General features: G+C 41.7%; 1 protein-coding gene across 2 annotated transcripts in view; it reads left to right on the top strand.

Annotated features, from left to right (window-relative positions):
* Positions 1 to 27,611, top strand: part of CACNA2D3 (calcium voltage-gated channel auxiliary subunit alpha2delta 3) — an 870,293-nt gene that overhangs the window by 564,852 nt on the left and 277,830 nt on the right. For both annotated transcript variants that reach the window (XM_018038437.1, XM_018038438.1), the window contains exon 12: positions 17,784 to 17,862. In XM_018038437.1, coding sequence (XP_017893926.1) covers positions 17,784 to 17,862 — 79 coding nt within the window. The remainder of the gene's footprint in view (positions 1 to 17,783; positions 17,863 to 27,611) is intronic.

Here is a 27,611-nt window from a genome sequence, read left to right as displayed (position 1 = left end):
AGGATGCTTGTCTAATAAAATTGCTCCCTGAGAGGAAATCTATGAGGCAGGACCCCTGTGGAAATGGGACTGCATTATGTGGAATAAAGTCTGACTTTGTCATAAACTGATAGTGAAACTCCTACATGCTGAAGACAATAAGTCATTCTTCTCTTGTCATAACCTGATCCAAATTATCTTCCTAAAGTTAGATTCAATTAAGTCAGGACGTGCATATCTAAAAGAAATCCCTCAGATCCAATCCCATGATTGATCTTTTCTGCAGGGCCTGACGCAAGGGCAGAGCATCTTGAGAGTGCACTCCGTTCATAGGATAGCTCCCTGGACTCCTGTAATTTACCCAGAAGCAAGCTGTTAGGATGCCAGAATACTGTGAAAGGGTGACCGTGAGGGGAAATGATGAGAAGTCTTCAAAAAATAGAAAGATTCCTAAGAGTGACTCTACAGCAGCATTTCTCTAACTTTTCTAGGGAGGTGATTTATCATGGCTGGTGAATCCCATCACAACTGTGGTTATTTCATCTGGGTGATGCTTGAAACATCTTTGCAGATTTGTGTAAAATAAATGGCAGCTCTCAAAGACCATCTTACTTTGCTACATTGGCTTCCAGTTGCCAGTTATTATAAAATGGTTTCTGATGGCAATAATCCTTTGAAAATCGCCTGTTATTGGGGATAATAGCTGGTTGTCAGAGCATTAACCACTCTTGACTTCTCTTTGGGTTATTACATAACAAAAGAATGAACTGGTGGTGAGTCTGCCAGGTGTATTAAATTATATCATGCATTATAGAAGTTCTGTGATGGGGATTAGCATCCAGAAAAGACTATCAGACATTGCCAAACTCATTATCTGCTGAGGCGGGAGTCTGGCCTCAGGCCTGGGCATGCAAGGCTTGGGTTGAAACTATTATAAGCCACTGGGTCCAGTCCTTCTCTGCTCTAGTATGAGATGGACAAATAGCCTACCAGCATTTCTTCTCTGTTTTCCACGTCTAAAGAAAATCGAAGTATACGGCTTTAAGCATGGTCAGCTTCAGAGCTGTATTGACTTATTTATTCATTTGTCTGGTTTCTTAATGGCAGGTATACCTACTGGGCAGTCTTCAGTAGTCATAGAATTTGGTGGACCCTCCCAACACCTCCTGGGATACTAGGTTTTGTTCTCTAGTTCCCTTAGAACAAGAAATGTAGATGGTGGGCATGATGTCTGGGAGGCTCTGCTGTAGTGACTCAGGCACTTACAGTTTCTAAAAGGGAGAACCATAAAATGAAATGATGGTTGAGTATCCATGGAAATAAGCTTTCGGCTGCAAATATTCACACGAATCAGGGCTTGCCTGTTCTCAACAGCTCTGGATGATCCTTCAAGTAGCCATTGGCCTAGACTGTTTCTGATGACCTGTGGAATGGTGCTGCTTCCAATATTCAGTGGAACATACTTATGAGACCTACTAAATAGCGTTTCATCTCTAACATGTAAGCCCTCAACTGTGCATTTTCCTACCTGAGTGTTATCTGTATGAAGTCAGGTCTTGTGTCAACATTGAACCCCTAGTGCCTCATATAAAGCCTGATGTATATGCTATGTAAATATCTGCTGAATGAAAATGAATGGAAATTTCTGATTATCTTTTACTGAAAAATATTTTCTTTTTAACAAAAGTATTAAATATTTACTTTAGAAAATTTGTTAAAAAATCAGTTAATAGGAAAGAAGTATCACTGGCATTAGATACTTTTTGCATGTATCTAGCCATTATTTTTTTCTACGTATGTGTACTTTTAATTTTTTATAAATTGAATAAGACTGTCCATGGCATTTTGATAAGAACAGATACTACACAGGATCTTAACCATAAAGCCGAGAAGCTATGTCCATGGCATTTTGGAACCTATTTTGTCTGTTTAGTGATGTCTTTTTAAGTCATTAAGTGATCAACTTTCCCATTATTTGTAATGGGTTTATTAAAGTCACTAAATGAACATACTACAATCCCCTTCTGTGGGCATGTTTAGATTATAATTTTTCTCTAGTATGAACAGTGTTTTCCAATAATATGTTCTCTAATGAACATATGTCCTTTATGGAAAATCTTTCCTTCACTCTCTGATGGTGTCCTTGGGCAACATGGAGAGACAAACAAAGATGATATCCAATATATTAAAGCTTCTGAAAAGACTAATTTGGTGGGTAGAAAGGAAGGCAAATCATGCTTGCACAGAATATAAGGCATGTAAATTTTTCTAAAATAGAAAGGACAATATCATCTTACTGAAATTATCAGTGGCTAAATGTTTAGATGCCATGGAATTTGGATTGTTACATAGGTTCTATGTGACCATTTTAGCAAAATTTAAAAAAAAAATCAACTTGGTGGTAAAAAAAATAATTCCTAGACGTGATTTCCAAGAAATGGAATTAGCATGTCAAAGGTCATGTGCATTTCACATATTTGAAACATATGGCCAAGTTATTTTCAGGAAGCTATAAACAGTTTATATTCCCACCAGTAGAAAGACTATTTCCTAATATTTTTATTGTCATTAACAAATCATTTCCAATTTAATAGCAAACCTCCCCCCCAAAATAACACCTCAAAACTTTTATTTTTATTTTAATTTATATTTGTATTTATGCATAAAAGTAGGGCTGGACATTTTGATCTGTTTTTTGTTTTGTTGCCGTGAGTATTTCCTCTTCCGTGATCTGGCAGTTCATGTCTTTTGCTGGTGTTCCCATATCATAGTGTTGCAATTAAGAAAATGAGCTTTGGAGTCCCACATACCTTCAGTTCAGTTCAGTTCAGTCGCTCAGTCATGTCCAACTCTTTGCAACTCCATGAATCGCAGCACGCCAGGCCTCCCTGTCCATCACCAACTCCCGGAGTTCACTCAAACTCACATCCATTGAGTCAGTGATGCCATCCAGCCATCTCATTCTCTGTCGTCCCCTTTTACTCCTGCCTCCAGTCCCTCCCAGCATCAGAGTCTTTTCCAATGAGTCAACTCTTCGCATGAGGTGGCCAAAGTACTGGAGTTTCACCTTTAGCATCGTTCCTTCCAAAGAACACCCAGGACTGATCTCCTTTAGAATGGACTGGTTGGATCTCTGCTATGTGACCTGGAACAGGTTCCTACCCTTTCTAGGCCTCAGTTTGCTCATCTGTTAAATGAGGATAATGCTGGTGCCCTCCCATTGCAATCCGGCTATGTATGGTATCTGGCAAAGGCCCATTGCTCAGCATCCTCAAGTTTTAGTTTAGTACTCATTTAATCCCTCTATTTCTCTTGGCATATTCCTACTCCATATGCCATGATGGATTATCCCTATTTAATCTGTGTTTGTATCTTTTAATTGCCTGCAGTAATCACATTAATTCATTTATCTGACAAATATTTAGAGGTATCTGCTATGGGTCAGGTGCTAGATTAGAAGTTCAGCAATAGTGAACAAAACACGTTGTTATTTTCATCGTGAAACTTATACTTCTGTGTATGTGTGTAGGGAACAGAACATAGCTAAGTAACAGAAAAATAAAATAACTGTAATTGTACCAAATACTATGCAGAAAATCAATAGGGGCTGAGATATAATAAAAGGGGGACTTATTTTAGATAACGTTAAGAGGGAGAGACTTTCAGGGGTAGAAAGTTTTATGGTAAGACATCTATTAGAATTGTTATTATCAGAAAGATAAGAGATAACAAGTGTTGGCAGAGGTAGAGGTGTGGATAAAAGGAATCCTGGTGCATTGTTGGTTGGAATGTAAATTAGTGCAGTTACACTAATGGAAAACAGCATGGAGGTTCTTCAAAAAAATCAAAAGTACACTGCCATGTAATTCAGTAATCTGGTAGTAGATACCCACTTTGAAGAAAGGAATTTTTCTGAAGGAAATGAAATCATTATCTTGAAGAGACAACTGCATCACCGTGTTCAATGCAGCATCATTCACAGTAGCCAAGACATAGTAACAACCCGTGTCCATCTATATATGAATGGAAGTATATGTGTGTGTGTATATATATGTATACTTACATGATATATATACATGATATAGATATTAATATATGTAACACAGTCATAAGAAAGGAAATCCTGCCGCTTGTGACGCAGATAGACCTTGACAGTATAATGATAATTAAAACCATTTGGAGAGAGTAAGACAAGTACTACATGATCTTACTTATATCTGGAATCTGAAAACAACCAAACAAAAACAAAGCTTATATAAACATGATAGAATGGTGTTGCCAGGGGCTGTGGAGAGAGGAGTGTGGGGAATGGGGAAGAGCTTGTCAAAGACTGCAGAGTTCTAGTTACAATATAAATGAGTTCTGGGAATCTCATTTAGAGCATGGTGACTATAGTTACTTTGCCAACAAAGGTCCATCTAGTCAAGGCTATGGTTTTTCCAGTAGTCAGGTTTGGATGTGAGTTGGACTGTGAAGAAAGCTGAGCGCCGAAGAATTGATGCTTTTGAACTGTGATGTTGGGGAAGACTCTTGAGAGTCCCTTGGACTGCAAGGAGATCCAACCAGTCCATTCTAAAGGAGATTAGTCCTGGGTGTTCATTGGAAGGAATGATGCTAAAGCTGAAACTCTAGTACTTTAGCCACCTCATGTGAAGAGTTGACTGACTAGAAAAGACTCTGATGCTGGGAGGGATTGAGGGCAGGAGGAGAAGGGGATGACAGAGGATGAGATGGCTGGATGGCATCACCGACTCGAAGGATGTGAGTTTGAGTGAACTCCGGGAGTTGGTGATGGACAGGGAGTCCTTGCGTGCTGCGATTCATGGGGTCACAAAGAGTTGGACACGACTGAGCAACTGAACTGAACTGAACTGAACTGACTATAGTTAATAGCTATGATATCAAATACTTGAAAGTTGCACAGAGACAGAGGATGAGATGGCTGGATGGCATCACCGACTCGAAGGATGTGAGTTTGAGTGAACTCTGGGAGTTGGTGATGGACAGGGAGTCCTTGCATGCTGCGATTCATGGGGTCACAAAGAGTCAGACACGACTGAGTGACTGAACTGAACTGACTATAGTTAATAGCTATGATATCAAATACTTGAAAGTTGCACAGAGTAAATCATAAATATCTTACTAGGAAAAGAAAGTAATAATTGTGTAAGGGGATGAATGTGTTAACTAACATTATTGTGGATATCATTTTGCAATATATCCACATATCAAATCATCATATACAGGGCCATGCATTAATTATATCTCAGAAAATTAGGGGGAAATAATTTAATGCTTTAAAATGCTTATTTTATCCATTTATTAATAAATAAATGTACCTTTCTTTAAGCATTGACATGTATACACTACCATGTATAAAATAGATAGCTAGTGGGAAGCTGTTGTATAACAGAGGGAGCTCAGCTTGGTGGTCTGTAATGATCTAGAATGGTTGGATAGAAGGGGTGGGAGGGAGGCTCCAGAAGGAGGGGATATATGTATACACATAGCTGGTTCACATTGGTGTACGGCAGGAACTAACACACCATTGTAACGTAATTACACTCCAATTAAATACACACACGCACACTCATACAGGTTCCTCTTTATCAACTGGCATTTGGGCTACAGAGCTCAAGATGGCCTGCATCCTGTTCAGGGAACCAAGATGTTTGGGGGAGAAAGTGCAGAAAAGGTGCAGTTTTAAAACAAGATGATACTCTTTGGGGCTCTACCATGGTCCCCTTAACCAGAGAGAAAAACAAATTTGTGTCCTGTCTTGGTCACAAAGTTAGGACAGAAATAGAGTAAAAAAATGAGGAGGATCTTCAACCAGTAACTTCTGTGAAGTTGGAAATAGTAACAGAAAAGCATTCCCATCTCCTCCCTCTCTTTTTTCCTTTATATTTCTTTGCCTTCCTTGTTCTATAAAAAGTATTTTCAAAACTTACAACTTCAGTGAGAGTGGAGACCATATGGTTTTTTCCTCCCTGCAGAAGACATAAGAGACTTGGGTTCGATCCTTGGGTCAGAAAGATCCCCTGGAGAAGGGCATGACAACCCACTCCAGTATTCTTGCCTGGAGAATCCCATGGACAGAGGAGCCTGATGGGCTACTCTCAAAGAGTCAGACATGACTGAAGCGACTTAACCCACAGGCACCGTTAATACTCGATAGGAAGAGTAGGTAGGAGGGTGGGTGGATGGGAAACATAAAGCAAAAATGGTAATACAAATTAGAGGTCAGTAGGAAGGTCAAAGTGAGGGTTATAAAAGTAGAGCCCAAAACACCTAATCTCTGAGAGTGGAACCCTCTTCTTGAGGGAACCCAGGATAGCTGTAAGACTTAAAATGTAACAGTTGCTTAGGATAAAATAGAACTTACTGATTGAAGACAATTTCCCGTGGAGTTTCTCAGAAAGAAGAAAATGGCCCTCCAAATCCCTCTGGAACTCTAATTTACTTTCCTCTCCTATCCACATGAGGCCTATACTCATATTTATGTCAATTTAGTGGCTCTCTAGGGTAGGATCTTCAGAACCTGGGGACTTGCTTTCTCAGTGGAAGTTCTAGGTTTGGGATGCACTGGAACCTCTGGAGAGGAGCGAGGTTAATGTATAGATAATGAACACATATATATTGCCAAAACCCTACAGGTGATTCTGATATACACACATTCCTTAGCTGTCCCCAAGAGCCAGGTTCCTACCTGTCTGCCTCTTGGAGAATCACAGGTAGAATGGAATAAACACTGTCTTCAACAATATCCTTGCAGATGTCTGAGAAGCCCTTGACTTTTCTTACTGACATTTAAGCCCCAGAAGGCAGTAGGTGAGATGACAGCGGAAGCTGCTATTTTAGACTAATTATTAGTGACAGGAAGGATTGGTTGGGAAAATAGAAGTGACAAGAATCTTGGGAGAAAACAACTGTGCTAGCTTAGCATTCACAACAGCTGTTGGTTTTAATGAGTTTGAGAATGATTTGGGCAGAATTCCAGACTCCTACATCCTTGACCTGTACCCTGCCACTGCACTGAGCGACCAGGATGCTTTGTGGAGGGGGCTCTCTCTCTGCATCATGCTGCTGCTTTGTGGGCTTTGAGCCACAAATCTCAGTGAGAACACACGAGTGCAACACTTGTGACCAAGGCCAAACGGGCCTTGGTCCCATACCCTGATTTGGACTCTTGGAACCTCCCCAGTCCAGAGGTAGAGGAAAGCAAAGGAAGACAAACTTGCGGGGAGGGACAATAAGGGAAAAGGAGCTTTTCTCTAAGGTCCAGAGAGGCAGTCCTAGGTCAGGTCTTCAAGCTTTGCCCTCCTGAGCTTTTCCCCAGTCTAACTCTCTTTAGGGTCCGGGCAAGGAGCACCACTGGAGGTCTTCTCTTAGAAAGAATCTGTTGTCACACACACACTTCTGCAGGATTACCTCCCCATCCAGTCCCTACTATTTTACTTTGTTTCACTTAGCAGCAGTCCTGCCAAGTGGGTCCTGTTAACACCATCATACTTTACAAGTAAGGAAAAGGAGGTTTCGAAGAATTTCAGCTCCTTCAGAGAAGACAGATTCCAAAATGAGGTGTGCCAAGTTCCCAGTTCTTAACCTTTTCTTGTATCCACTGCATTCTGCTAACCTGCCCACCCAGTCATCTCTATTTTTCATGAAGTGATGCCATCTGTCCAAACTGTTACAAAGTATGGGGGAAAAGGAGAGAATTCTACTCAGAATAGGAATAGCAAGTGTGACATCACTATTTTAAGATGTGGTCTTTTCCATGCTAGGTAATCTCTGAAGCAGGCAGCTATTTAAAATATAGTTGGCTTCGATCTTTGCATGGTTTTCATCTAGAATCAAGCGGCAGAACCTAGGAAAAATATATTATAAACCTGATCATCCACCCATGGAAGGCCTTAAATATGACACCATTTTATGGCCCCAGAAGTTGAGACTATAATAACAAAGACCAGAAGATTTTTCATTTCTCCATTTCTTCCGGTTTTATCATTGAGCTTCAATGTAAAAGAAACAAAGGAGACTAGGCAGAAGGAAAGTGAAACTTCAGCTGATTGATAGCAGGCCAGCTTGAAAAAATAGGAAAGTATTTGAAATGGAGTTAGTAATGAAGGAAAGGGCTCTAACTCTGACAAATTCTAGTATATCCCATACTGACTTCTTTCGACTTCCAAAATTTGTGAAAAGAAATGGAGAGGGGTGGGTCGGTTAAAAGTCTGCTATATGCTGGCTGCTGAGTTGGGCACAGTTGCTTCATTCTGCCGTCACAACATCTACATTTCTGATGGAGGGAGAAATAGGTGTAAATCAAGTTAACAAACAAATCATAATGATAGCTGCAAAATGTACCAGGCACCATGGAGGAGACAAATGGAGAGATCCAAAGGTGGGGAACTGGGGTCGGAGGAAGTTAGCCATGCAAAGTGGAGGAGAAGAATATTCTAGGCAGTGGAAAAGCTGAAGGCAAAGACTCTAAAGCTGGAAGGAGTTTGTTGTGTTTCCATATCTTCCAGGATATCCAGCTGTGATAGGAGTTTGCAATATATCCTAAGTGCAGTGGAAAGACATTGGGGGGTTCTAACCCAGGAGTCATACAATCTCATGATGTCTCATGAGCATAAATATTGCCACCCCAGTTTGTGGAACAATTAGCTTCTCTTTTCCATAAGCAGATTTTCTGATGTTTTGCATAATTTATCAGCCTTATACACATGAGTTTCTTTTTGTTTATGGTATTAAATATGTAAGTCTTCTTGGAAGAATGGGCACACTTGTGAGCAAAAAACTGTCACCACCTTCTCTCTCTGGGTCTGAGGGCAAGACAGGCAGAGAGGGATCTCCCAGCCACACAAATCCATGATGAGTTTGTTTCAGGAATCAGCCTGAAGGTGACTTTTATGTCATTGCCAGTCAACAAGTGGTTGAGTGCTGACTCTTTGCCAACCATTGTGCTGGATTCTATGGATTCAGAAACAAAAGAGACAGGAGTCATGTCCGTCTGTCTATTCCATCCCTGCATCTTTAAATTTATTCCTTCAAAGGCTCCATGATTAGATGTCGCCACAGGACTCAGGGTTTACAGTGACGCCCATTTTTCTCAGGGCTCTTGATGGCTTGTTTCTCCATGTTGAGGACTTATTCCTCATGTGACTTTTCTGGATCTGATAATGGATATCCAGTATCTAGTACTCACTAAATCAGCAAAGAATAAGCATGTAAATGAATGAACCTCTCTCTCAATTTGGCAAACACTTAAGTTGAAAGTACCCATCTTGGTTGTCCACAGAATATAATCTGTTCTTGAGAAATTTATAGTGCAGAATATGAGAAGTATATAAGAACAGCAGTTTTTAAACTGGAATCCAGAGGTTCCCAGAGAACCAAAGTTTAGACTTTGATGGAGGAGATGCCCCAAACCTCATAAATCTTATCTGAAATGTGAATGTTGATCTTTGGGGCATTTTTTGTGGAGAGAAAGTGCATAGCCCTTGCCAAGTTCTTGGTGGATTTTATGACTTTGCAAAGGTTAATAGAAGGTTTCATTGTTATACCTCTAGTGGTATTCTGATTGTGTCAGGAATTGCCAATCTCTTTCGCTTTAGCTTGTCAAAACCCTTTTGTAGGAAAAAATCCTCTTCTTCACTCATGAAGCCAAACCCCTGGGTATGGTTAGGGAGGCATCCATGAATAGGGGATTTGGCTCTCCTGGGTTCACCTTATTTGGTTTAATGTAACAATCATCTGAAACATAAGTGGAATGCAACCCCAGCTGACTGGAACTCATTGCTTCTGACTTGTCTTTTCATTTATTAACTCATTTACCATTGATCACAGTAAATGAATGAATGAATGGATGATCCATGTGTAGGTGGAAAAAGCACAGTTCAGAGGGTTTTACTAACTTAGTCAAGATTGCCAAGATAATAAGTATGGACTTTGGACTCACCTGGAACCCAGTCCTCCTGATTCCCAACCCATTTTAAGGGTACTCAGTATTTGTTTTAATCAAATATACTAAGCCATAGAGACATGGAAATGAATGTCGTGAAGAAAGACTCATTGACCCCTGGAAGCAAGAGGCATATCATACTGTACAGAGCTTCATGGGGAAGCACCAATACAAAATGAGGGACCAGAGCGGGGGTGGGCACTGGTGGGCTAAAACCTTTACTGTGGTTTTCTTGGGAAGAAAGAGGCAAAACAAGATAAACAAACTTAAAATTGAATAATATCAGTTGGCTCTGGAAATGGAGCGGCTACCCTTAGTTGTCTGTTGCCTGCCTGGCCCTGGAGTGATTAGGGCAGGCAAATACTGGCCCAGCGTATGCATACCTGATAAAAAGAGAAAACTGATGGCAGTGGGGTTTGGGTTGGTTGGTTTGCATATCAAAGGTATACTTGAAGGCAAATTGTTTACTGTTTCCAAAATTGGCTAACCCTGGCATGAACAGTTTCTCCAGAACTATAAGGCCCCAGATATCAGAACATCAAAAATACCCTGTGAATGAAGTTAATGAAGCTAAATAATCTAATGAATTGTATCACCCACCTTTGAGGATGTTTATAGCTTGACTTCCTACTGCTCAGCGAAGTGGTGTGTAATCTCTTTTCTAGTATGCTAAACTAGGTTACGGTCTCTAGGTTGCCCTGAGACAGCCATCTCTTTCACTTGACAAAATACATGGCTATAAAACTAGATTTCCATCCCTGGCCAGAAGATTACAGATGGCAGTTTTTTCTAAATTAGGATATTTTCAATATCTCACATGAGATATAAGGCACTATGCTTGAGAGGAAGGCGATTTTACAGACTCTTAGAGCATCCCCAAAATGACAGTCCGTTTTTCAAAATGATCTATGATATTCATTTGTTGAAATTTTATTACTTTTGTAATTTAATTCAATTTATCCCATTTTATTGCTGCTCAGGGCACTGTTACCTTATTTGCCTCTCTTGTCCTTCTGGATAAGGATGTTTCTTATTTTATTATAAGCATGATGGCCTCTAGATTAAAGCAGCCTGCTCAATAAAACTGTTTTCATTGGCATCAACCATCTCTGAGCCCACCTCTACTTTTGCAGAATCTTCGTGCAAACAAATGTTGGCAGTGATTTATGAAGCATTTTTGTGGTTAATCAAGTTCCAGCTCTCATATTCTGCTTAGAGATTAAAGATTTTATTCAGAAATGCTTCCCTGCATCAGAAATCTTAGAAATGAGCACATTGCAATAGAAGTTGGTTGGGATTATTTTTTGTGAAGATACAGCCTAAGTATATAGTAATATCAAATTGACTTTAAAACACAAAGATGTCAGATGACTTCTTTCTGAAGCCAAAGTTGTGTACTACTTTTAAGAAATCCTGGGGATATTTTAGGGGATAGTTGAGTTGGGCAGTGAGTCAAAAGGGATAGGAGTAGGTGAGAAGATGTGAAGGTGAATCCACATGCTTGTTTTACAGAGGCTGCTGCTTAGCTGAATGGAAATATGGAACACATAGGTGTGGGTAACCATATGTACTGGATGATTCTTTTAGCAAATTTTATTTATGCTTATAACCCATGTAAGTTGCATGTCTTTATAGTTAAGGATACTGAATTTGTAGTTAAATGCTATTTTAAAGTAAAAGATTGCCTTCCTTTCTAAAAATAAGAATAAAGACTGTATATTTGAAGGCTCCTCAGTGCCCTGTCCAGCCCTTTCCTCTGTATTTGGATGTGGTGGTGGGGCTATTGTAATTTCAAGAAGCAACGCTTTGTGTATGAACACCGAGCTCAGCAGCTATAGACATCTTAGTACAGATCTGCTTTTTCTTGAGAAAAGAAGAAATTGTAGTTGACTGATCGTGCTTGCCCAATCTGATTGGTGTCTGATAGTCCTGTTTGTAGGATTGACACAGACTTCTTTAAAAATACCATCTTGATCCAGCTTCTCTGTTTTTTGTTTTTAAACCATCCAATGGATTGTAAACTCCTTGAAGTTTAGCCTCAATCCTTGGCAGTATGTAGAAACACCTTTATTGGAAACAACTTCAAAGACTTCTTAATTCGCATTGCCACTTCTTTTTGTTCAGTCCTTATCTTTTTGGTATCTTTCTGAAGGGTTGGACTCCAGTCACTTGTTTCAGACCCACCATGGGTGCTTCTAAAAAACATGGCTCCCTGGGCCAACTTAATCTGAGTTTTTGAAGAGTAGGTGCTGGAGATTGGTGATTCCATCGCCCAGTGAAGTATGAAAACTTTCACCCCTGTGGACAGAGCCACTGCCGTTTCTCACTTTCAGTGTTTTGGTGGCCTCCTACTTAGTGGCTCTGCTTCTCTTATCTCCCTGTGGCCGTGGTCCTCAAGCTTGGATGCACATTAAAATGTCCTCAGGGAGATTAAAAGTTGGGCCTTGCCTCCAGAGGTTCTGATTTGATTGTCTTGAATGGGCCCTGTGCACTCAAAATTGTAAGAACATCATGGGAAACTAGAATGGACAGCCAGAATGAGTACAACTCTCCAAGGCCTGTTCTCCACACTGCAGAATGATCCCTTCACAGGATTTTGTGTCAGTTCTTATCAGGCTTCGACTCAGTTCCTCCTGCGGCTTCTGTTCTTGCTATAGAAAAAGCCCAGCCTCTTAACAGAGGCTGCAAGGCCCACATGATTAGGTACCTGTTGTCTGTCCAAGTTCATTCCCTACACTCTCTCCTACTGGACTTTACTTCATCCACACTGGTCTTGTCAATATTCCTCGAGTTTCCGTATCTCAAGACTTTGTACCTTCAGCTGCCTTCACCTGGAACAATCTTCCCCAAGGGAGCCATATGTCTTGCTCCCCTACCTCCACCCACATTTTGTCCAGATCTCTGCTCAAGTATCACCTTAGCAAGGAGGCCTTCCCTTCCTCCCTTTCTAAAACAGCAGCCATCATCACTGTCCATTGCCTAATTATTTCTTCTTTTATTTCTTCATAAGCTTTTAATTCAACAATTACCTAAATGTTACATGTGAATCTGTCATTTATCATCTGTTTACTCTCATGAGAATGTATGCTCCCTGAGGACAGAGAGATTTTTTCCCTTCATCCATTATATCCCCAACACCAAGAATGGGCCCTGGCACGTAGTTGGTGCTCAGAAGTTACTCGTGACAGATGGATGACAGATTCTTGGACTGTCTCAAAAGCCTGGGCTTCAGCACTGACGTGAGTTGTGAGGGCAGCAGCAGCCTGTTTCCTGGCTGGGCAGTTGCCCCATTGTGGCTCTACTGGCAGCCACTTTCCTTCCCCTCTTTTAATGGCTGTAGAAAGGAACTAATTTGATTCATCATCTTCACAAGGGGGCTTCCCTGAGAGCTCAGCTGGTAAAAGTCCGCCTGCAATGAAGGAGACCCCATTCAGTTCCTGGGTTGGGACGATCTGGTGGAGAAGGGATAGGCTACCCACTGCAGTGTTCTTGGGCTTCCCTAGTGGCTCAGTTGGTAAAGAATCTGCCTACAATGCGGGAGACCTGAGTTTGATCTCTGGGTTGGAAAGATCCCCTGGAGAAGGAAAAGGCTACCTACTCCAGTGTTCTGGCCTGAAGAATTCCATGTCCTATATAGTCTATGGGGTCACAAAGAGTCGAACACAACTGAGACACTTTCACTGTCAACAACATCTTCACAAAGTCAAGCTACCCTATGTTCACCAAAGGTAGAGAGGAATGGCACCCCTCTATGTTTTTGGAGAGAATTGCATCTATATGAGCAAGAAGCACAGTTTGTTTTGGAAAAACTGGACTGAGTTCTTTATGTCATCTGGGAAACTTTATATTAAGTAGATTAAGTGACTTTGAACTTTGAAATAGCCACATCCTAACAGTTTATTGAGTTTAATTGGATTTGTAGAACATTTAAAGACCATCCAAACTCAAGTGGGAGATCAAAATGAACTCATAGGTTGATGCAGACCTCTCGCCTCCTGTCTTTTTGCAGCAGTACTGAAAGTGGTGCCTTCGTGCCTGTGGATGATGAATGCAAAGCCCTGGCTTTCTGGTGTGTTTCGGTGCCCTGGTAACCTGGTCTGATCTGTTCCATGGACTCTCCGCATTGTCATCAGTGCTGTGAACCTGGCTTTCAGAACTACCCCTATTGCCTCTGCTAAGGAGCCTTGCCATATATTGTAAAAGTAGCTGGACTCAAGGCAGACTTCTTAAAGTTTATCTGATGGAGCTTCTTAAAAAATAAATCTCCATTATTGGAAATAAAATCCATCAGGTTACAGAATCTGCTAGAGACAGAAATGAGCAATTTGTTACTCACAGAGGTTTTGCATTCGTTTCGTTGCGCAGTGGAAGGAAGGCAGCCCACTCTGCAAGATCCAAGGACAGAACGTAATTTCCACGTATCATCTCCTCTCCTTTTTGATTTTCACTGGTACATTTACTCTTTCTGTGTCCTTGAAGAATGGTTCAGGAAGTAGCAGAGTCATTATTTTCATTTAAAATGATCTGCAATTATTAAAGCTATGTTTATTCATTTGTAAAAACATTCAGAGGATATTGAAGTTTACAGAGTAAAACATGTAAGTCCCCTTTTAGAAAAAAACAGGATTCTGTGCTACACAGTATTCCACAACTTGCTTTCCCCCTTGCTAATTTATAATGGATGTGTTTCTCAGGAGTACATAGCTGCATGATATTCCACTACCTGAATGTCCCAAGACGTTTTAGCCAATTGGCTGTCAAAAGAAACTAGGGATTTAGCAGGTTTTAATCATTACAAATCTCCAGTACTCTTGCCTGGAAAATCTCATGGATGGAGGACCGTGGTAAACTACAGCCCATAATAAAGGTGAATATCTTTATCCTTGTACAGTTTTGTGTATTTGTGAAAATGTCTAAAACCAAATTCCAGGGCTTTAAGAAGACATGCACTGTACAACTCTTCATACTCCTATGACTTCGTGTCATCTCTGTTACCTGTGTGGCCCCCACAGGCATTTTCTGTGTTATCCTGACTATAAGATCAATTCCTAAAAGTAGAATTACTCAGTCTGAAAAAAACTACAAATATAAAATGCTATTGTTACATTGCTCTCCAAAATATTTATTTTGGAATAAAGGCCCTTTATGTTGTTGCCAGTTGAAAGGCATTATTGTGAGAAATCCAGGGCATGAACCCAGTATTGTTTGATTATGTTTATTTTATAGGCAGAGAGACAACGAGTCATTTCCATGCCATTTCTAACTCAAATAAGGGGGCCAGTGCACTGGAAGCCAAAGACTGCACGTAAATGGAAACATTTAGCATGATCCTGGTTTTTCTTTCTTAAGCAATCAAATGCAAACCAGCCAAACAAGTGTGATGCTGAAAATCTCTGCACATACCTGAGCCAAGGGATGCTGCTGACTAGAGAAGCCACGGCGGTGCCGGCAGTAGGGCCAGCAGCGCTGGTGAGGGGCTCATGGCGCTGGTTTTCATGGTTGTGTTTTAGCTCAGTGATTGTTGCACAGTCACGTCTGGTCTGAAGTTTGATGCAGTCCTACTGGTTTTCCAGATGTGCTGCGATCTTTTAAAATCAGAAACTATAGGCGTTCTTCTAATGGTTCACAGCATTGTTCAGGGTTTTAACTATGCCCCCAGGAGAGAACTCAGTTTATTCTCTGGTTCTTCACCTGGATGGCAGAGGAGGTTTGGCACCTGCAAGTGCCTTTGCTCACAATAAATAGGCTGTTTTGTGTCAGGTCTTTGCCTTTTGCTTGTAAAGACAGACTCATAGCTTCATTCTCTAGAGCTATCTCTTGTGCTTTCTGCTTTGTTAATAACTTGCTTTTGCAGTTTTATTTTTAATCAGTCTGAAGCTTTCCTTTTAAATAACTTGAATTAGAAATGAAAGCTGAAGATTTATTTTAAAAAAAGAAAAGCCTGGGTTTGGTTCGGCTCCTGTGGGTGCTAGTTCTAGGTCTTGCAGCTGGTGGGTTGACAGAACCAGCACCTCCAGGAAATTAAGAGGAGACCTCAGTGTTATCCTGAGGTCTTGGAAGACCTCTCTTATTATATCAGGACTTGATGAAACTGAGAAAGTCACTTTACTTAATTGAGTCTCAATTTTCCCCCAAATCAGTCATCTTCAGCTAAAAGACAACAGTGGCCAGGCAGGAAAAGTGAACAGGGGACAGCTCTGTGTAGAAAGGTCAGTAGGGCTAGGTGAGGCCTATGAGGTTGTATCTTCTTTTTTTTTTTTCCCCCAAAGAGTCAGAATCTCCCAATGGAAAAAAAAAAAAAAAAGTATCCATCCTCCCTGTGTGATTTCATTGGAAATAGTGTCCAAAAGAGCTAAGAAAACTGGAGAGGCAAAGGCCTGTGTGTCTGCTCATGCCCTGGGAGCCCCCTTGCAGGTTCTGTGATGGATGAAATGACCGCCTCACTGAACATAGACGAGAACAGACTCAGGCAGCACAGTGATAATGTGTGTATAAGCATCTCTTTAAGCTGGAAATAAATCATCCCATAAGAACTAGTCTTCAAGTTATGTCTCAGATAAGAGAGTACTCATAACTAAAACAGAGTCTTCATTTTCACAGTCAGCTATGAGTATTTACATTTTTATCCACTCATGTACTGAGTTGTAATGTTCCAAGCTCTGTGCCCCATCAAAGCAGAACCACCCTTTTCCTTGTCAGCTGGACGGTCTAGTGGAGCTCAACCTCACAGATATAAGTGCACGAGATTAATTCACCATAGTCTCAGTGAAGGCTCTGAAGGAACCGTAGGTATTCCTGACCCAGACTGACTGAGTGGAAGGGGCATCACCCAGAAAGATTTGGGGGCTATATATGGAACATACCTGTACCATTTAAAGTTTAAACTGTGTGCTGTGCTCAGTCGCTTCACTTGTGTCTGACTCTGAGACCTATGGACTGTAGCCCACCTGGCTCCTCTGTCCATGGGATTCTCCAGGCAAGAATACTGGAGTGGGTTGCCATGCCGTCCTCCAGTGGGTCTTCCCAGCTCAGGAATTGAACTGATATCTTCGGCATGCTCCTGCATTGCAGGCTGGTTCTTTACCCACTGAGCCACCTTGGAAGCCCAAAGTTTAAACTAGAGGATTTTAACCCTTTTTATTTCTTGTTTTTCTTCCATCTAACCCTCATGTGCAACTTTGGGAAGTGGGTTGGGCTTTATTTCAAAGAATTCTGGCCTTATAAGAGAGATTTGAGAAGGCAATAGAAAATGAGAGATTCAAGGTTTTACATGTGTTCTTGGCTCTTTAGGAGCCAAACTTTAGGAAGGCTAGAGAGGGTTTCCTTTGGTCTCCTGGCTACAGGCTGCGCCTCTCATTCCAGTTAATCACAACAGATGGTAAGAGAGTGTCTGCAGCCTGTCCTCACCACTGGGGGAGGGGGGCATGCTGAGGGTCTTTCAGTGATGTTTCTATTCCCAAGAAGAGCACACTTTATACTTCCTGTACAGATGAGGAAAATGGTTGCCGATTTGGTCCAGACCTGGATGGTCTCTGTCCATATGTGTGTAGCAAACCCAGGCTCACAACGCTTCCACTCTTCTGTTTCAAGTTATTTTCCTCTGTAGCAAGTTGCACACCGAAAAACAACCACCACCAGTGCCATATGGTTTAAAAGATCAAAGACCCCAGTTTTGAATATATTTCTAGCTGACTGTACTTCAAATGTCTTAAATATGTTTCTACAGATGGGGAGCATGGAGCATAAAGAGGTAAACCACATGTGTGTGAGCCATGCTTGTGGTCTGGGCTGGAGGGTGAAAAGTGAAAACCACTGATCTGTGCGTCCCTCTTCCTCTTAGGTTCGGATTTTCACGTACCTCATTGGACGAGAGGCTGCTTTTGCAGACAATCTCAAGTGGATGGCCTGTGCCAACAAAGGTAGGTCCCCTGATGAGTTCAGTTCTGAATAACTTCTCTGTGGATGTGCAGAAATAGAGATAGCCATGAGGAAGTGGAGAATTCTACCAGAAGGCTGTGAATTCTTAGATAAGGTCTGGATGTTTCTAAATGATTATGATCGATTTGGAACAGATTTCTCCAAAAATGTATGTATAAATGTTGAGGTTGTAGTAAAGTGGAATGGTTAAGCCTTTCCACTCTATTCCTTAGTAGCCAAGTGACCTTGGGAGAATTACTATGGCAGAACTATTTACTGTGCCCATAGGATGAGATGGCTGGATGGCATCACCAACTTGATGGACATGAGTTTGAGTGAACTCCGGGAGTTGGCGATGGACAGGGAGGCCTGGCGTGCTGCGATTCATGGGGTCGCAAAGAGTCAGATACGACTGAGCGACTGAACTGAACTGAACTGAACTGAACTATCCATGTGCTCACTGTTCCCAGCCACCTTACACTAGTTCAGTAGTCCAGTAGGCTTTAAGCAAATCCAGCCTGGGTCATTTATGAGCTAAAACACATATGGGCTGATGTGGTGGTGTCTACACTCTCTTCTGCTCTTGTGAACTCTGAAGTGACATGATGGGCTAGATGAGATAGCCTGGGTTCCTGAGTGGCCACATAGGGTGGATGCCTTTCCACTCACCCTGTCCTCAGCCATCTGCCAACCTGTGCTGGATATAAAGCCTGTTTGATGAACCTTTGTGTTAAGCCACTGAGATTTCCAGATTGATATGTTCTCATAGCATAACTTAGCCTACATAACTAACTTAGTTATGTAGCCTGCTTCAGTGGTCTGATTTTCCAAGTGGAGAGGACCCTGGTGGCTCAGACGGTAAAGCGTCTGTCTGCAATGCAGGAGACCTGGGTTTGATCCCTAGGTTGGGAAGGTCCGCTGGAGAAGGAAATGGCAGCCCACTCCAGTATTCTTGCCTGGAAAATCCCATGTGTGGTGGAGCCTGGTAGGCTACCGTCCCTGGGGTCGCAAAGAGTTGGACACGACTGAGTGACTTCACTTTCACTTTGATTCTTATTGAATATAGCCTGTTTCAGTGGTCTGATTTCCAAAGTGGAGAAGGTAATAATAGCTATTCCTTTGATTCTTATTGAATATAGGGGCTAAAAAATGAAATGGTACAGATAAGGTGCCTAGTTAAGTGCTGGGGCATAGAAGTGCTCAATAATGATTGACTTTTCTACATTCATAAGTTAGTTGATGAATGATCCCCTGATGTGTATTGGAAGCAGAGCTTTGGGAAAGGCACAGGGAGGGAAGGAATAGGGCCTCCAATCTATGCAGGGCTTCTTTTCATTTTACATACAACCAAAGAAGGCAAAACATAGGAGGTAGATAGGTGGGGGAATCTAGTTTCCTTGAGTATTAACCCAGACTCCTTGAGTTCAGATCCAGCTTCTACCAAACACTAATTATGGTAGTGGATGTTACCAGACCTACCTGAGTCTGAATTATATCACCTAAAGAACAGGGGTAATGATGATACCTGCCCCAGCCACATGCTGTGAGCATGACATGAGGCCATGCAGCTAAAGCTGGTAGCTCAGTGCCTGGCACAAAAATGCTGCATATGATTTCCTGGTGATATATTGATCTGTGACGCTACACAGTCCCTGAGAACAGCCTGTCAATCTGATTTCCTCTTGAGCACTCTGACAGACCCCAGTCTGCTGCTGTACATAGAGTGGCTGCTTCTTTAAGGTTTGAAAAATCAGTAAATAGACTATTAATACTAATAAAGGGAGATGTGTCCCTGGGGTCACAAAGAGTCAGACCCAGCTGAGAGACTGAACCATACTAAACCGTGTCCTGCTGTACAGTAAATTGGTTTTGGCAGATAACAGGTAGTCCATTGCCTGCTAAGGCATCCTTTATAAAAGTTCCAGTGTATGTTAGTGGAAGAGAGGGGACTCAAGGAAGGGCTGGCAGGTCTCAGCTTTAGTTTCGGTGAACTTAAGACAAAGTTCTTTTAGTTGCAAGCAAGCAAAGCTGCTCCCTGAAATTAAAGAGTGCTCTGGAGAGAGGAGAGTGAGTCAGAACCTAGAGCGGGAAGGAACTCTAGTGTATCTCATGATTGACAGGAGGGCTGTGCTTTTGTTTTTTCTTTTTCTTCTTGGTTTCTTTCTATATTCCATGGCATTTTTCTTGTCTATTAATAGACCTTCTCTGCTAAGGCATGTGCCTATCAAAAATAGCTATCCCATGCCTATCATACTCATCTATTAATATAATACCTGTATGAAAAATTGAGTTTATATTGTCTCCATTTGAGATTGATTCAGTTCATTTCATTTGCTCAGTAGTGTCCAACTCTTTGACTACTAGCCTCATGGACTGCAGCTAGCCAGGCTTCCTTGTCCATTACCAATACCCAGAGCTTGCTCAAACTCATGTCCATAGAGTTGCTCATGCCATCCCACCATCTCATCCTCTGCCGTCCCCTTCTCCTCCTGCATTCAATCTTTCCCAGCATCAGGGTCTTTTCCAATGAGTCAGTTCTTCGCATCAGGTGGCCAACGTATTGGAGTTTCAGCTTCAGCATCAGTCCTTCAAATGAATATTCAGGACTGATCTCCTTTAGGATGGACTGGTTGGATCTCCTTGCAATCCAAGGGACTCTCAAGAGTCTTCTCCAACACCACAGTTCAAAAGCATCAATTCCTCAGGGCTCATCTTTCTTGATACTCTCACATCCATACATGGCTACTGGAAAAACCATAGCTTTGACTAGATGGACCTTTGTTGACAAAGTAATATCTCTGCTTTTTAATAAGCTGTCCAGGTTGGTCATAACTTTTCTTCCAAGGAGCAAGTGTCTTTTAATTTCATGGTTGCAGTCACCATTTGGAGTGATTTTGGAGTTCAAAAAATATAAAGTCTTTTACTTTTTCCATTGTTTCCCCATCTATTTGCCATGAAGTGATGGGACTGGATGCCATGATCTTAGTTTTCTGAATGATGAGTGTTAGGCCAACTTTTTGACTCTCCTCTTTCACTTTCATCAAGTGGCTCTTTAGTTCTTCTTCGTTTCCTGCCATAAGGATGGTATCATCTGCATATCTGATGTTATTGGTATTTCTCCTGGCAATCTTGACTCCAGCTTGGGCTTCATCCAGCCCGGCATTTTGCATGATGCACTCGGCATATAAGTTAAATAAGCAGGGCAACAATATACAGCCTTGACGTATTCCTTTTCCTATTTGGAACCAGTCTGTTGTTCCATGTCTGGTTCTAACTTGCCTCGGGACCTGCTTACAGATTTCTCAGAAGGCAGGTCAAGTGATTTGGTATTCCCATCTCTTTCAGAATTTTCCACAGTTTGTTGTGATCCACACAGTCAAAGGCTTTGGCATAGTCAATAAAGCAGAAGTAGGTGTTTTTCCTGGAACTCTCTTGCTTTTTCTATGATGCAACAGATGTTGGCAATTTGATCTCTGGTTCCTCTGCCTTTTCTAAATTCAGCTTGAACATCTGGAAGTTCACGGATCACGTACTGTTGAAGCCTGGCTTGGAGAATTTTAAGCATTACTTTACTAGCATGTGAGATGAGTGCAATCATGCAATAGTTTGAGTATTCTTTGGCATTGCCTTTCTTTGGAATTGGAATGAAAACTGACTTTTTCCAGTCCTGTGGCCACTGCTGAGTTTTCCAAATTTGCTGGCATATTGAGTGCAGCACTTTAACAACATCATCTTTTAGGATTTGAAAAAGTAAAGCTGGAATTCTGTCACTTCCACTAGCTTTGTTCATAGTGATGCTAACTAAGGCCCAGTTGACTTTGGACTCCAGGATGTCTGGCTCTAGGTGAATGATTGCACCATCTTGGTTATCTGGGTCATGAAATATTTTTTGCATAGTTCTGCTATGTATTCTTGCCACCTCCTCTTAATATCCTAACTGATTTGCAACTCTAAATTCTGATTTCAGGCCTCCATCTTTCTCCCCCACACCCCCCCACAAAATTATGACACCCAGATTAAACAAGGTCTTCCCCATCCTGAATTGCATAGGCAGAGATAAGCTCACAAAGAAAAATACTAACCAACATGCTCTGTAGGACTCAGCATTGAGGGTAAATGTATCTGGACAGAATATATGTGTATAGCCCAGAAAGTAAACCTCTGCCTCACTTTTCTTTGCTTCAGATTGTCTTTAATTATCTGCTTCTATTTGAAGCAAGTCTCAGCTTCCTTATCTAAAAAGTGGAACTCTGCTTGAAAGATTCGAACATTTCCTTGAATCTCTAGAATAACATATTCAATTATTTTAGCTTATTGGCTGGCCCACCTCACTCAAAGATATTAGTAATTTTGATGGTCTCAGAGTTGACTTCATTTGAGGGGGGAATATAGAAAGAAAGTAGGCACAGGGAGATGAAGGGTACATGGATTCTAGATTGCCTCTGAGTAAAGAGACCATTGAATAATTTTTGGAACTTTGTTGGCATTTGAACGAGCTACACTTTCCCCATTTTTTCCTTGATTTTGTGGTCTTGAGAAAAAGACTCCTTTCCTTTTTTTAAAAAAAATTTTAAAAAGTTTTCCTGTTACTTCTGCCACATCAGACTGCAATTCTTCCCATCAGCGAGTATGCATTTAGTCATGGGATATTGTTTTTACCACTGTCTGTGTCCAGCTGATGAAAATTACTGAAGTTGAAGTCTTGTCTTAATCAGCTAATATTACACCATAATTTAGTTTTAGTCATTGTTTATAAGAATCCTTGAAGCATCCTTTTGAAGACATTTTAGTCAGCTCAGAGTATTTCAGGGCCTGGCCATAGAATATAGATTTGTAAGTTCTGAGTGCAGCACTTGGAAAATCCAAGGAGGTAATAGTAGCTGCTTATCTGGCCCAGCTGCTTGATTCTGCTGCAATTCTCCTTCTCTTCCTGTCAAATCCCGTTGTTTCCTTCCCTGCTAACGTCAGTCCTTCACAATAGTCCCACCTCCCTAACTCTGCTTCTCTTCTAAAGGTCCTTGGGAATAAAATGCCATTGTTTGCCACTTTTCAAAGTAGCAGTTGCCATCAAAATGTCAGGTTCCAGTCATCTGTGCCCATATAAACATCGGCTTTGTGTTGCGTCAGTTATGAGGTTTAGACCACGTAACGTCGGTGAGCAAGTATTCTTCTATGGTCATTAATTAAATCATTGTTTATACTCTCAGATTGTTATAGTATGGAGGCAGCATAACATTTTTCATCTCAAGTGACATGAGGTCCAGGGAGGCTTCTTCCCCACCCACCACATATTTTTGCCCTGACTCAGCCAAGTTCTTCAGTGAAATGAAACATTAGCATTTGGGGACCAGAGCAGATCCAGGGCAGCCCAGAGAGAAGCCTATTGGCTGACTGGCCAGAGTGGCCCTAGGGAGGAGTGGGAGTTGTCACGGTCAGCACAGTGTCCCCGGGCCAGGTCAAGGACTGGCTATGGTGCAAAGCTTCCTGCTTGGAAGTCTGGAAGCCACGAGACAGTTCTCAAGTCAGTGGACCTCTGGAAATAAGCGTCTGGGCATATTCATCGCCCTTAGAGGAGTTCCCTGCCTCCTCCAATGCGCTAGCAAAATCCAGAGAGGCCTGGAGCTCATTGGTTTGTCTCATTTTAAGCATAAGTAGGTCCTGTGTTGAGGGAACCAGCCCTAATGAGGCAAAGCAGCAAACCATTTTAAATACATTAAAACAATCATTACCACTGTAGAATGGCTTATTGGAATTTAAAATTCTACGTTCACACTATTGGATAAACAAGTGAACTGAGAAAACCGAAAAGAGGGGCCAACTAGCCCAGATACTCCATAAAGCCTTGATGACCTTCTGTAATGTTCAGTGTGCTAAGATTTTAAATAAGCACTGCCTGATTCTCCTTCAAAACTCATGGTAAGTGGAGTGTTTTCCAGCTGTGCAAATAAAGAGGGGTCTCTGTGTTTGGTTCTCAACATATCCGTCATCTTTAGGTCAAATGGAAATGCCACATGAGTCTCTCTTGGTTGTCTGCTTAACCTGTCCCTTTTTAATAAGCTCATGGTCATTTGCTCCTTGTTTGAAAGAGAACTGGTGGCCTGAGCCCTCCTTGGAAGTTCAGACCCATGGCATTTTTCCACTAGAAATCTCTTAACCTCACTATACATTTCCAAGTGTTAAATTGATGAAACCAGAATGATAGTTTAGAGTAGGGAAAAATGGCAATTAAATTTGTTTTGCTATTTCAGAAAAGATAGAAGAAGACAATTGACATTTATTCTGATACCTTTGTGTAATTCATTTTTTTGTATTCTTTGACTAATAGCTCTCCAGCTCCCCAATTCCCAGCCCCTGCTTAACCCTCTTTTGACTCTGTTGCTATGATTTTCGCTTTGTAAAACTTCCACATTTAAGTGATAGGATATAGTATTTGTCTTTCTCTATCTCACTTGTCTCATTTAGCAAGATGTACTCAAGGTCCATAGACGTTGTCGCGAATAGCAGGGTTTCTCTCTTTCTCATTCTGAATAATATTCTTGTGTGTGTGTGCATGCACTCACAGTACCTTTTTTATTCATTTATCCATTAACAGAGATATTTTTTGTGTACATTCCATAGAACTTGAGAATTATAGTGGAAAGAGTAAGAGCTGTGAAGATTTAGGTGGTGTTACTGTCGTTAATAACAACTAAGGATGACAACTGCTTAGTAAGTGCCAGGTAAAGGGTAGAGTACTTTTTTGTATATTATCTCTTTTGACTCTCATTAAAGCTGTATAGGGTGTGTGCAAAGGAAGGAAACTGAGACTGAGAGAGACTACCAGCTTACCCCAGGTTGCCAGCTAGCAGGTGGCAGAGCCAGATTCAGGCCCAGTTGATCTGATGTCTGAGCCTAACTCTTCACCAGGGTGTGAGGTTGCTTCCCTGTAGGGAAAAGAAAGTTGCGGTTCATAGAAGAATGCTTCCCATGATTTGAGAGACTCTAGGAAAAGAAATGGAGCTGTTGAGAAAAGAATTTAATGGTCCATAGCTAATAAAGACTGGAGCTGGGACTTATACCCAGCCTTCCAGAAATGGTCCTGCTTCAGCTTGTGTAGGCATGTGGTCCATTTTCTGACATTTTACAAATGGAGACATTAAGGTTCTCTGAGGAGACCAAGAGGGGCTGCAGGCAAGCCAGCATTCCTAGCTCCACAGTGTGATCCTTTAAATTGTTTTCAAACATGAAATTTGAGATTAATTTTCATATTCAGTTCAGTTCAGTCTCTCAGTTGTGTCCGACTCTTTGCGACCCCATGAATCGCAGCATGCCAGGCCTCCCTGTCCATCACCAACTCCCGGAGTTCACTCAAACTCATGTCTGTTGAGTCGATGATGCCATCTAGCCATCTCATCCTCTGTTGTCCCCTTCTCCTCCTGCCCCCAATCCCTCCCAGCATCAGGGTCTTTTCTGGTGAGTCAACTCTTCGCATGAGGTGGCCAAAGTATTGGAGTTTCAGCTTTAGCATCATTCCTTCCAATGAACGCCCAGGACTGATTTCCTTCAGGATGGACTGGTTGGATCTCCTTGCAGTCCAAGGGACTCTCAAGAATCTTCTCCAACACCACAGTTCAAAAGCATCAATTCTTCAGCACTCAGCTTTCTTCACAGTCCAACTCTCACATCCGTACATGACCACAGGAAAAACTATAGCCTTGACTAGACGGACATTTGTTGGCAAAGTAATGTCTGTGCTTTTCAATATGCTATCTAGATTGGTCATAACTTTCCTTCCAAGGAGTAAGCGTCTTTTAATTTCATGGCTGCAATCACCATCTGCAGTGATTTTGGAGCCCCCCAAAATAAAGTCTGACACTATTTCCACTGTTTCCCCATCTATTTGCCATGAAGTAATGGGACCAGATGCCATGATCTTCGTTTTCTGAATGTTGATCTTTAAGCCAACTTATTCCCTCTCCTTTCACTTTCATCAAGAGGCTTTTTAGTTCCTCTTCACTTTCTGCCATAAGGGTGGTGTCATCTGCATATCTGAGGTTATTGATATTTCTCCCGGCAATCTTGATTCCAGCTTGTGCTTCTTCCAGCCCAGCATTTCTCATGATGTACTCTGCATAGAAGTTGAATAAGCAGGGTAACAATATACAGCCTTGATGTACTCCTTTTCCAACTTGGAACCAGTCTGTTGTTCCATGTCCAGTTCTAACTGTTGCTTCCTGACCTGCATATAGGTTTCTCAAGAGGCAGGTCAGGTGCTCTGGTATTCCCATCTCATTCAGAATTGTCCACAGTTTATTGTGATCCACAGAGTCAAAGGCTTTGGTATAGTCAATAAAGCAGAAATAGATGTTTTTTTGGAACTCTCTTGCTTTTTCCATGATCCAGCAGATTTGCCAATTTGATCTCTGGTTCCTCTGCCTTTTCTAAAACCAGCTTGAACATCTGGAAGTTCTCGGTTCACGTATTGCTGAAGCCTGGCTTGGACAATTTTCGTATTATTCATACACAAAAAGGCTTGCTCCTAAATCAGAGGTTCTGGCTGATACTGGTAGTTTCACACTTAGGAGCCCTCTTCTTCATATGCCACAGGCCCACTGAGGACCCTGGCTCCCCGCTGTAGTGGTCATTCTTCCTTGGTTTGTCCTTTCCAGTTCGTCAGACATGTGCCTCTCACCTCTCAGGGCCCTTGGACTGTTCTTTGTAAGATTCCAAGGTGATGTGGAGGTAGCAAATTGTTTATAAACTGCATTTTTTTCTATAGAAAAAAAGTGATTTTCAGTAGTGTGTAGGGAGATGGTGATGAACAGGGAGGCCTGGTGTGCTGCGATTCATGGGGTCGCAAAGAGTTGGACATGACTGAGTGACTGAACTGAACTGAACTGAGTGATGAGGAGGATGAAGGTGGGACAGACAATTGTGAGGATCTTCCCAGAACACTGTTGCTCCTTAAGGGGATGCACACCAGGCAATACCAACACCATCACTGCCTACCTTACTGCCCTGAGAAGACTGGAAGTTGGCCACTGTTTTCATCCTGCCTTATGTCAGAGGGGAAACGAGTCTTTGAAAAGACTCGAAGGGAGCAGTGCTCCTTCACACCGAAGGTAGAACTAGGACCTTACCTGGCGAGGTAGACAGCCATGGCTTCCCACCAAGGACCAGACTCTGGGGTCCCTCAGATCTGGTGTCATTGCAAAGTGGAGTGTTCAATGATGTGGTTTTGTAGCATCTCATGCAGAGGCACCTCTTAGACGTGGAACTCTTAAGAAATCTCTAAGTAAGAGTAGTAAAATATCAGAAATATAAAGCACCAGGCTGCATGTGGTTTATCACACTGAGTAGTGGTAACCCAGAGTTCACAGGAGGCTCTGTAAGAGAATAAGGTAAATAAATTGATGTTATGGAGAAAAATGAGCAGACCATTTGTAATAGGTGGCTAATTTCAGCATTAATTACTCCTTGGTAATTACCAAATGATTGCTGATTCTGTTTCCTTACATGATATATGAAGTCCGAAAAGGCACTAAAGAAGAGAATAAACATTCAAGAGCTAGGATTTAAAAGAAATAAAAAGGGGTGGAGGAAGGGGAGGAAAAGTGGCCAGTTGAATGCAGATGGAGAACGAGGGAAGCATCTCTGGTTACAGCCGGAGTCCAGTCCTTAGCGACTTCCTGTTATTCATCACAATGTACATTTGTTAACTAAAACTTCTATGAAAAACATTTGAAAACAAAAGAGACTCTTTCACAAAAGT

Source organism: Capra hircus, chromosome 22, assembly GCF_001704415.2.
Source record: "Capra hircus breed San Clemente chromosome 22, ASM170441v1, whole genome shotgun sequence".
Lineage (NCBI taxonomy): Eukaryota > Metazoa > Chordata > Mammalia > Artiodactyla > Bovidae > Capra > Capra hircus.
The sequence above is the reverse complement of the archived record's forward strand: the minus strand, read 5'-3'. Positions and strand labels throughout refer to the sequence as shown.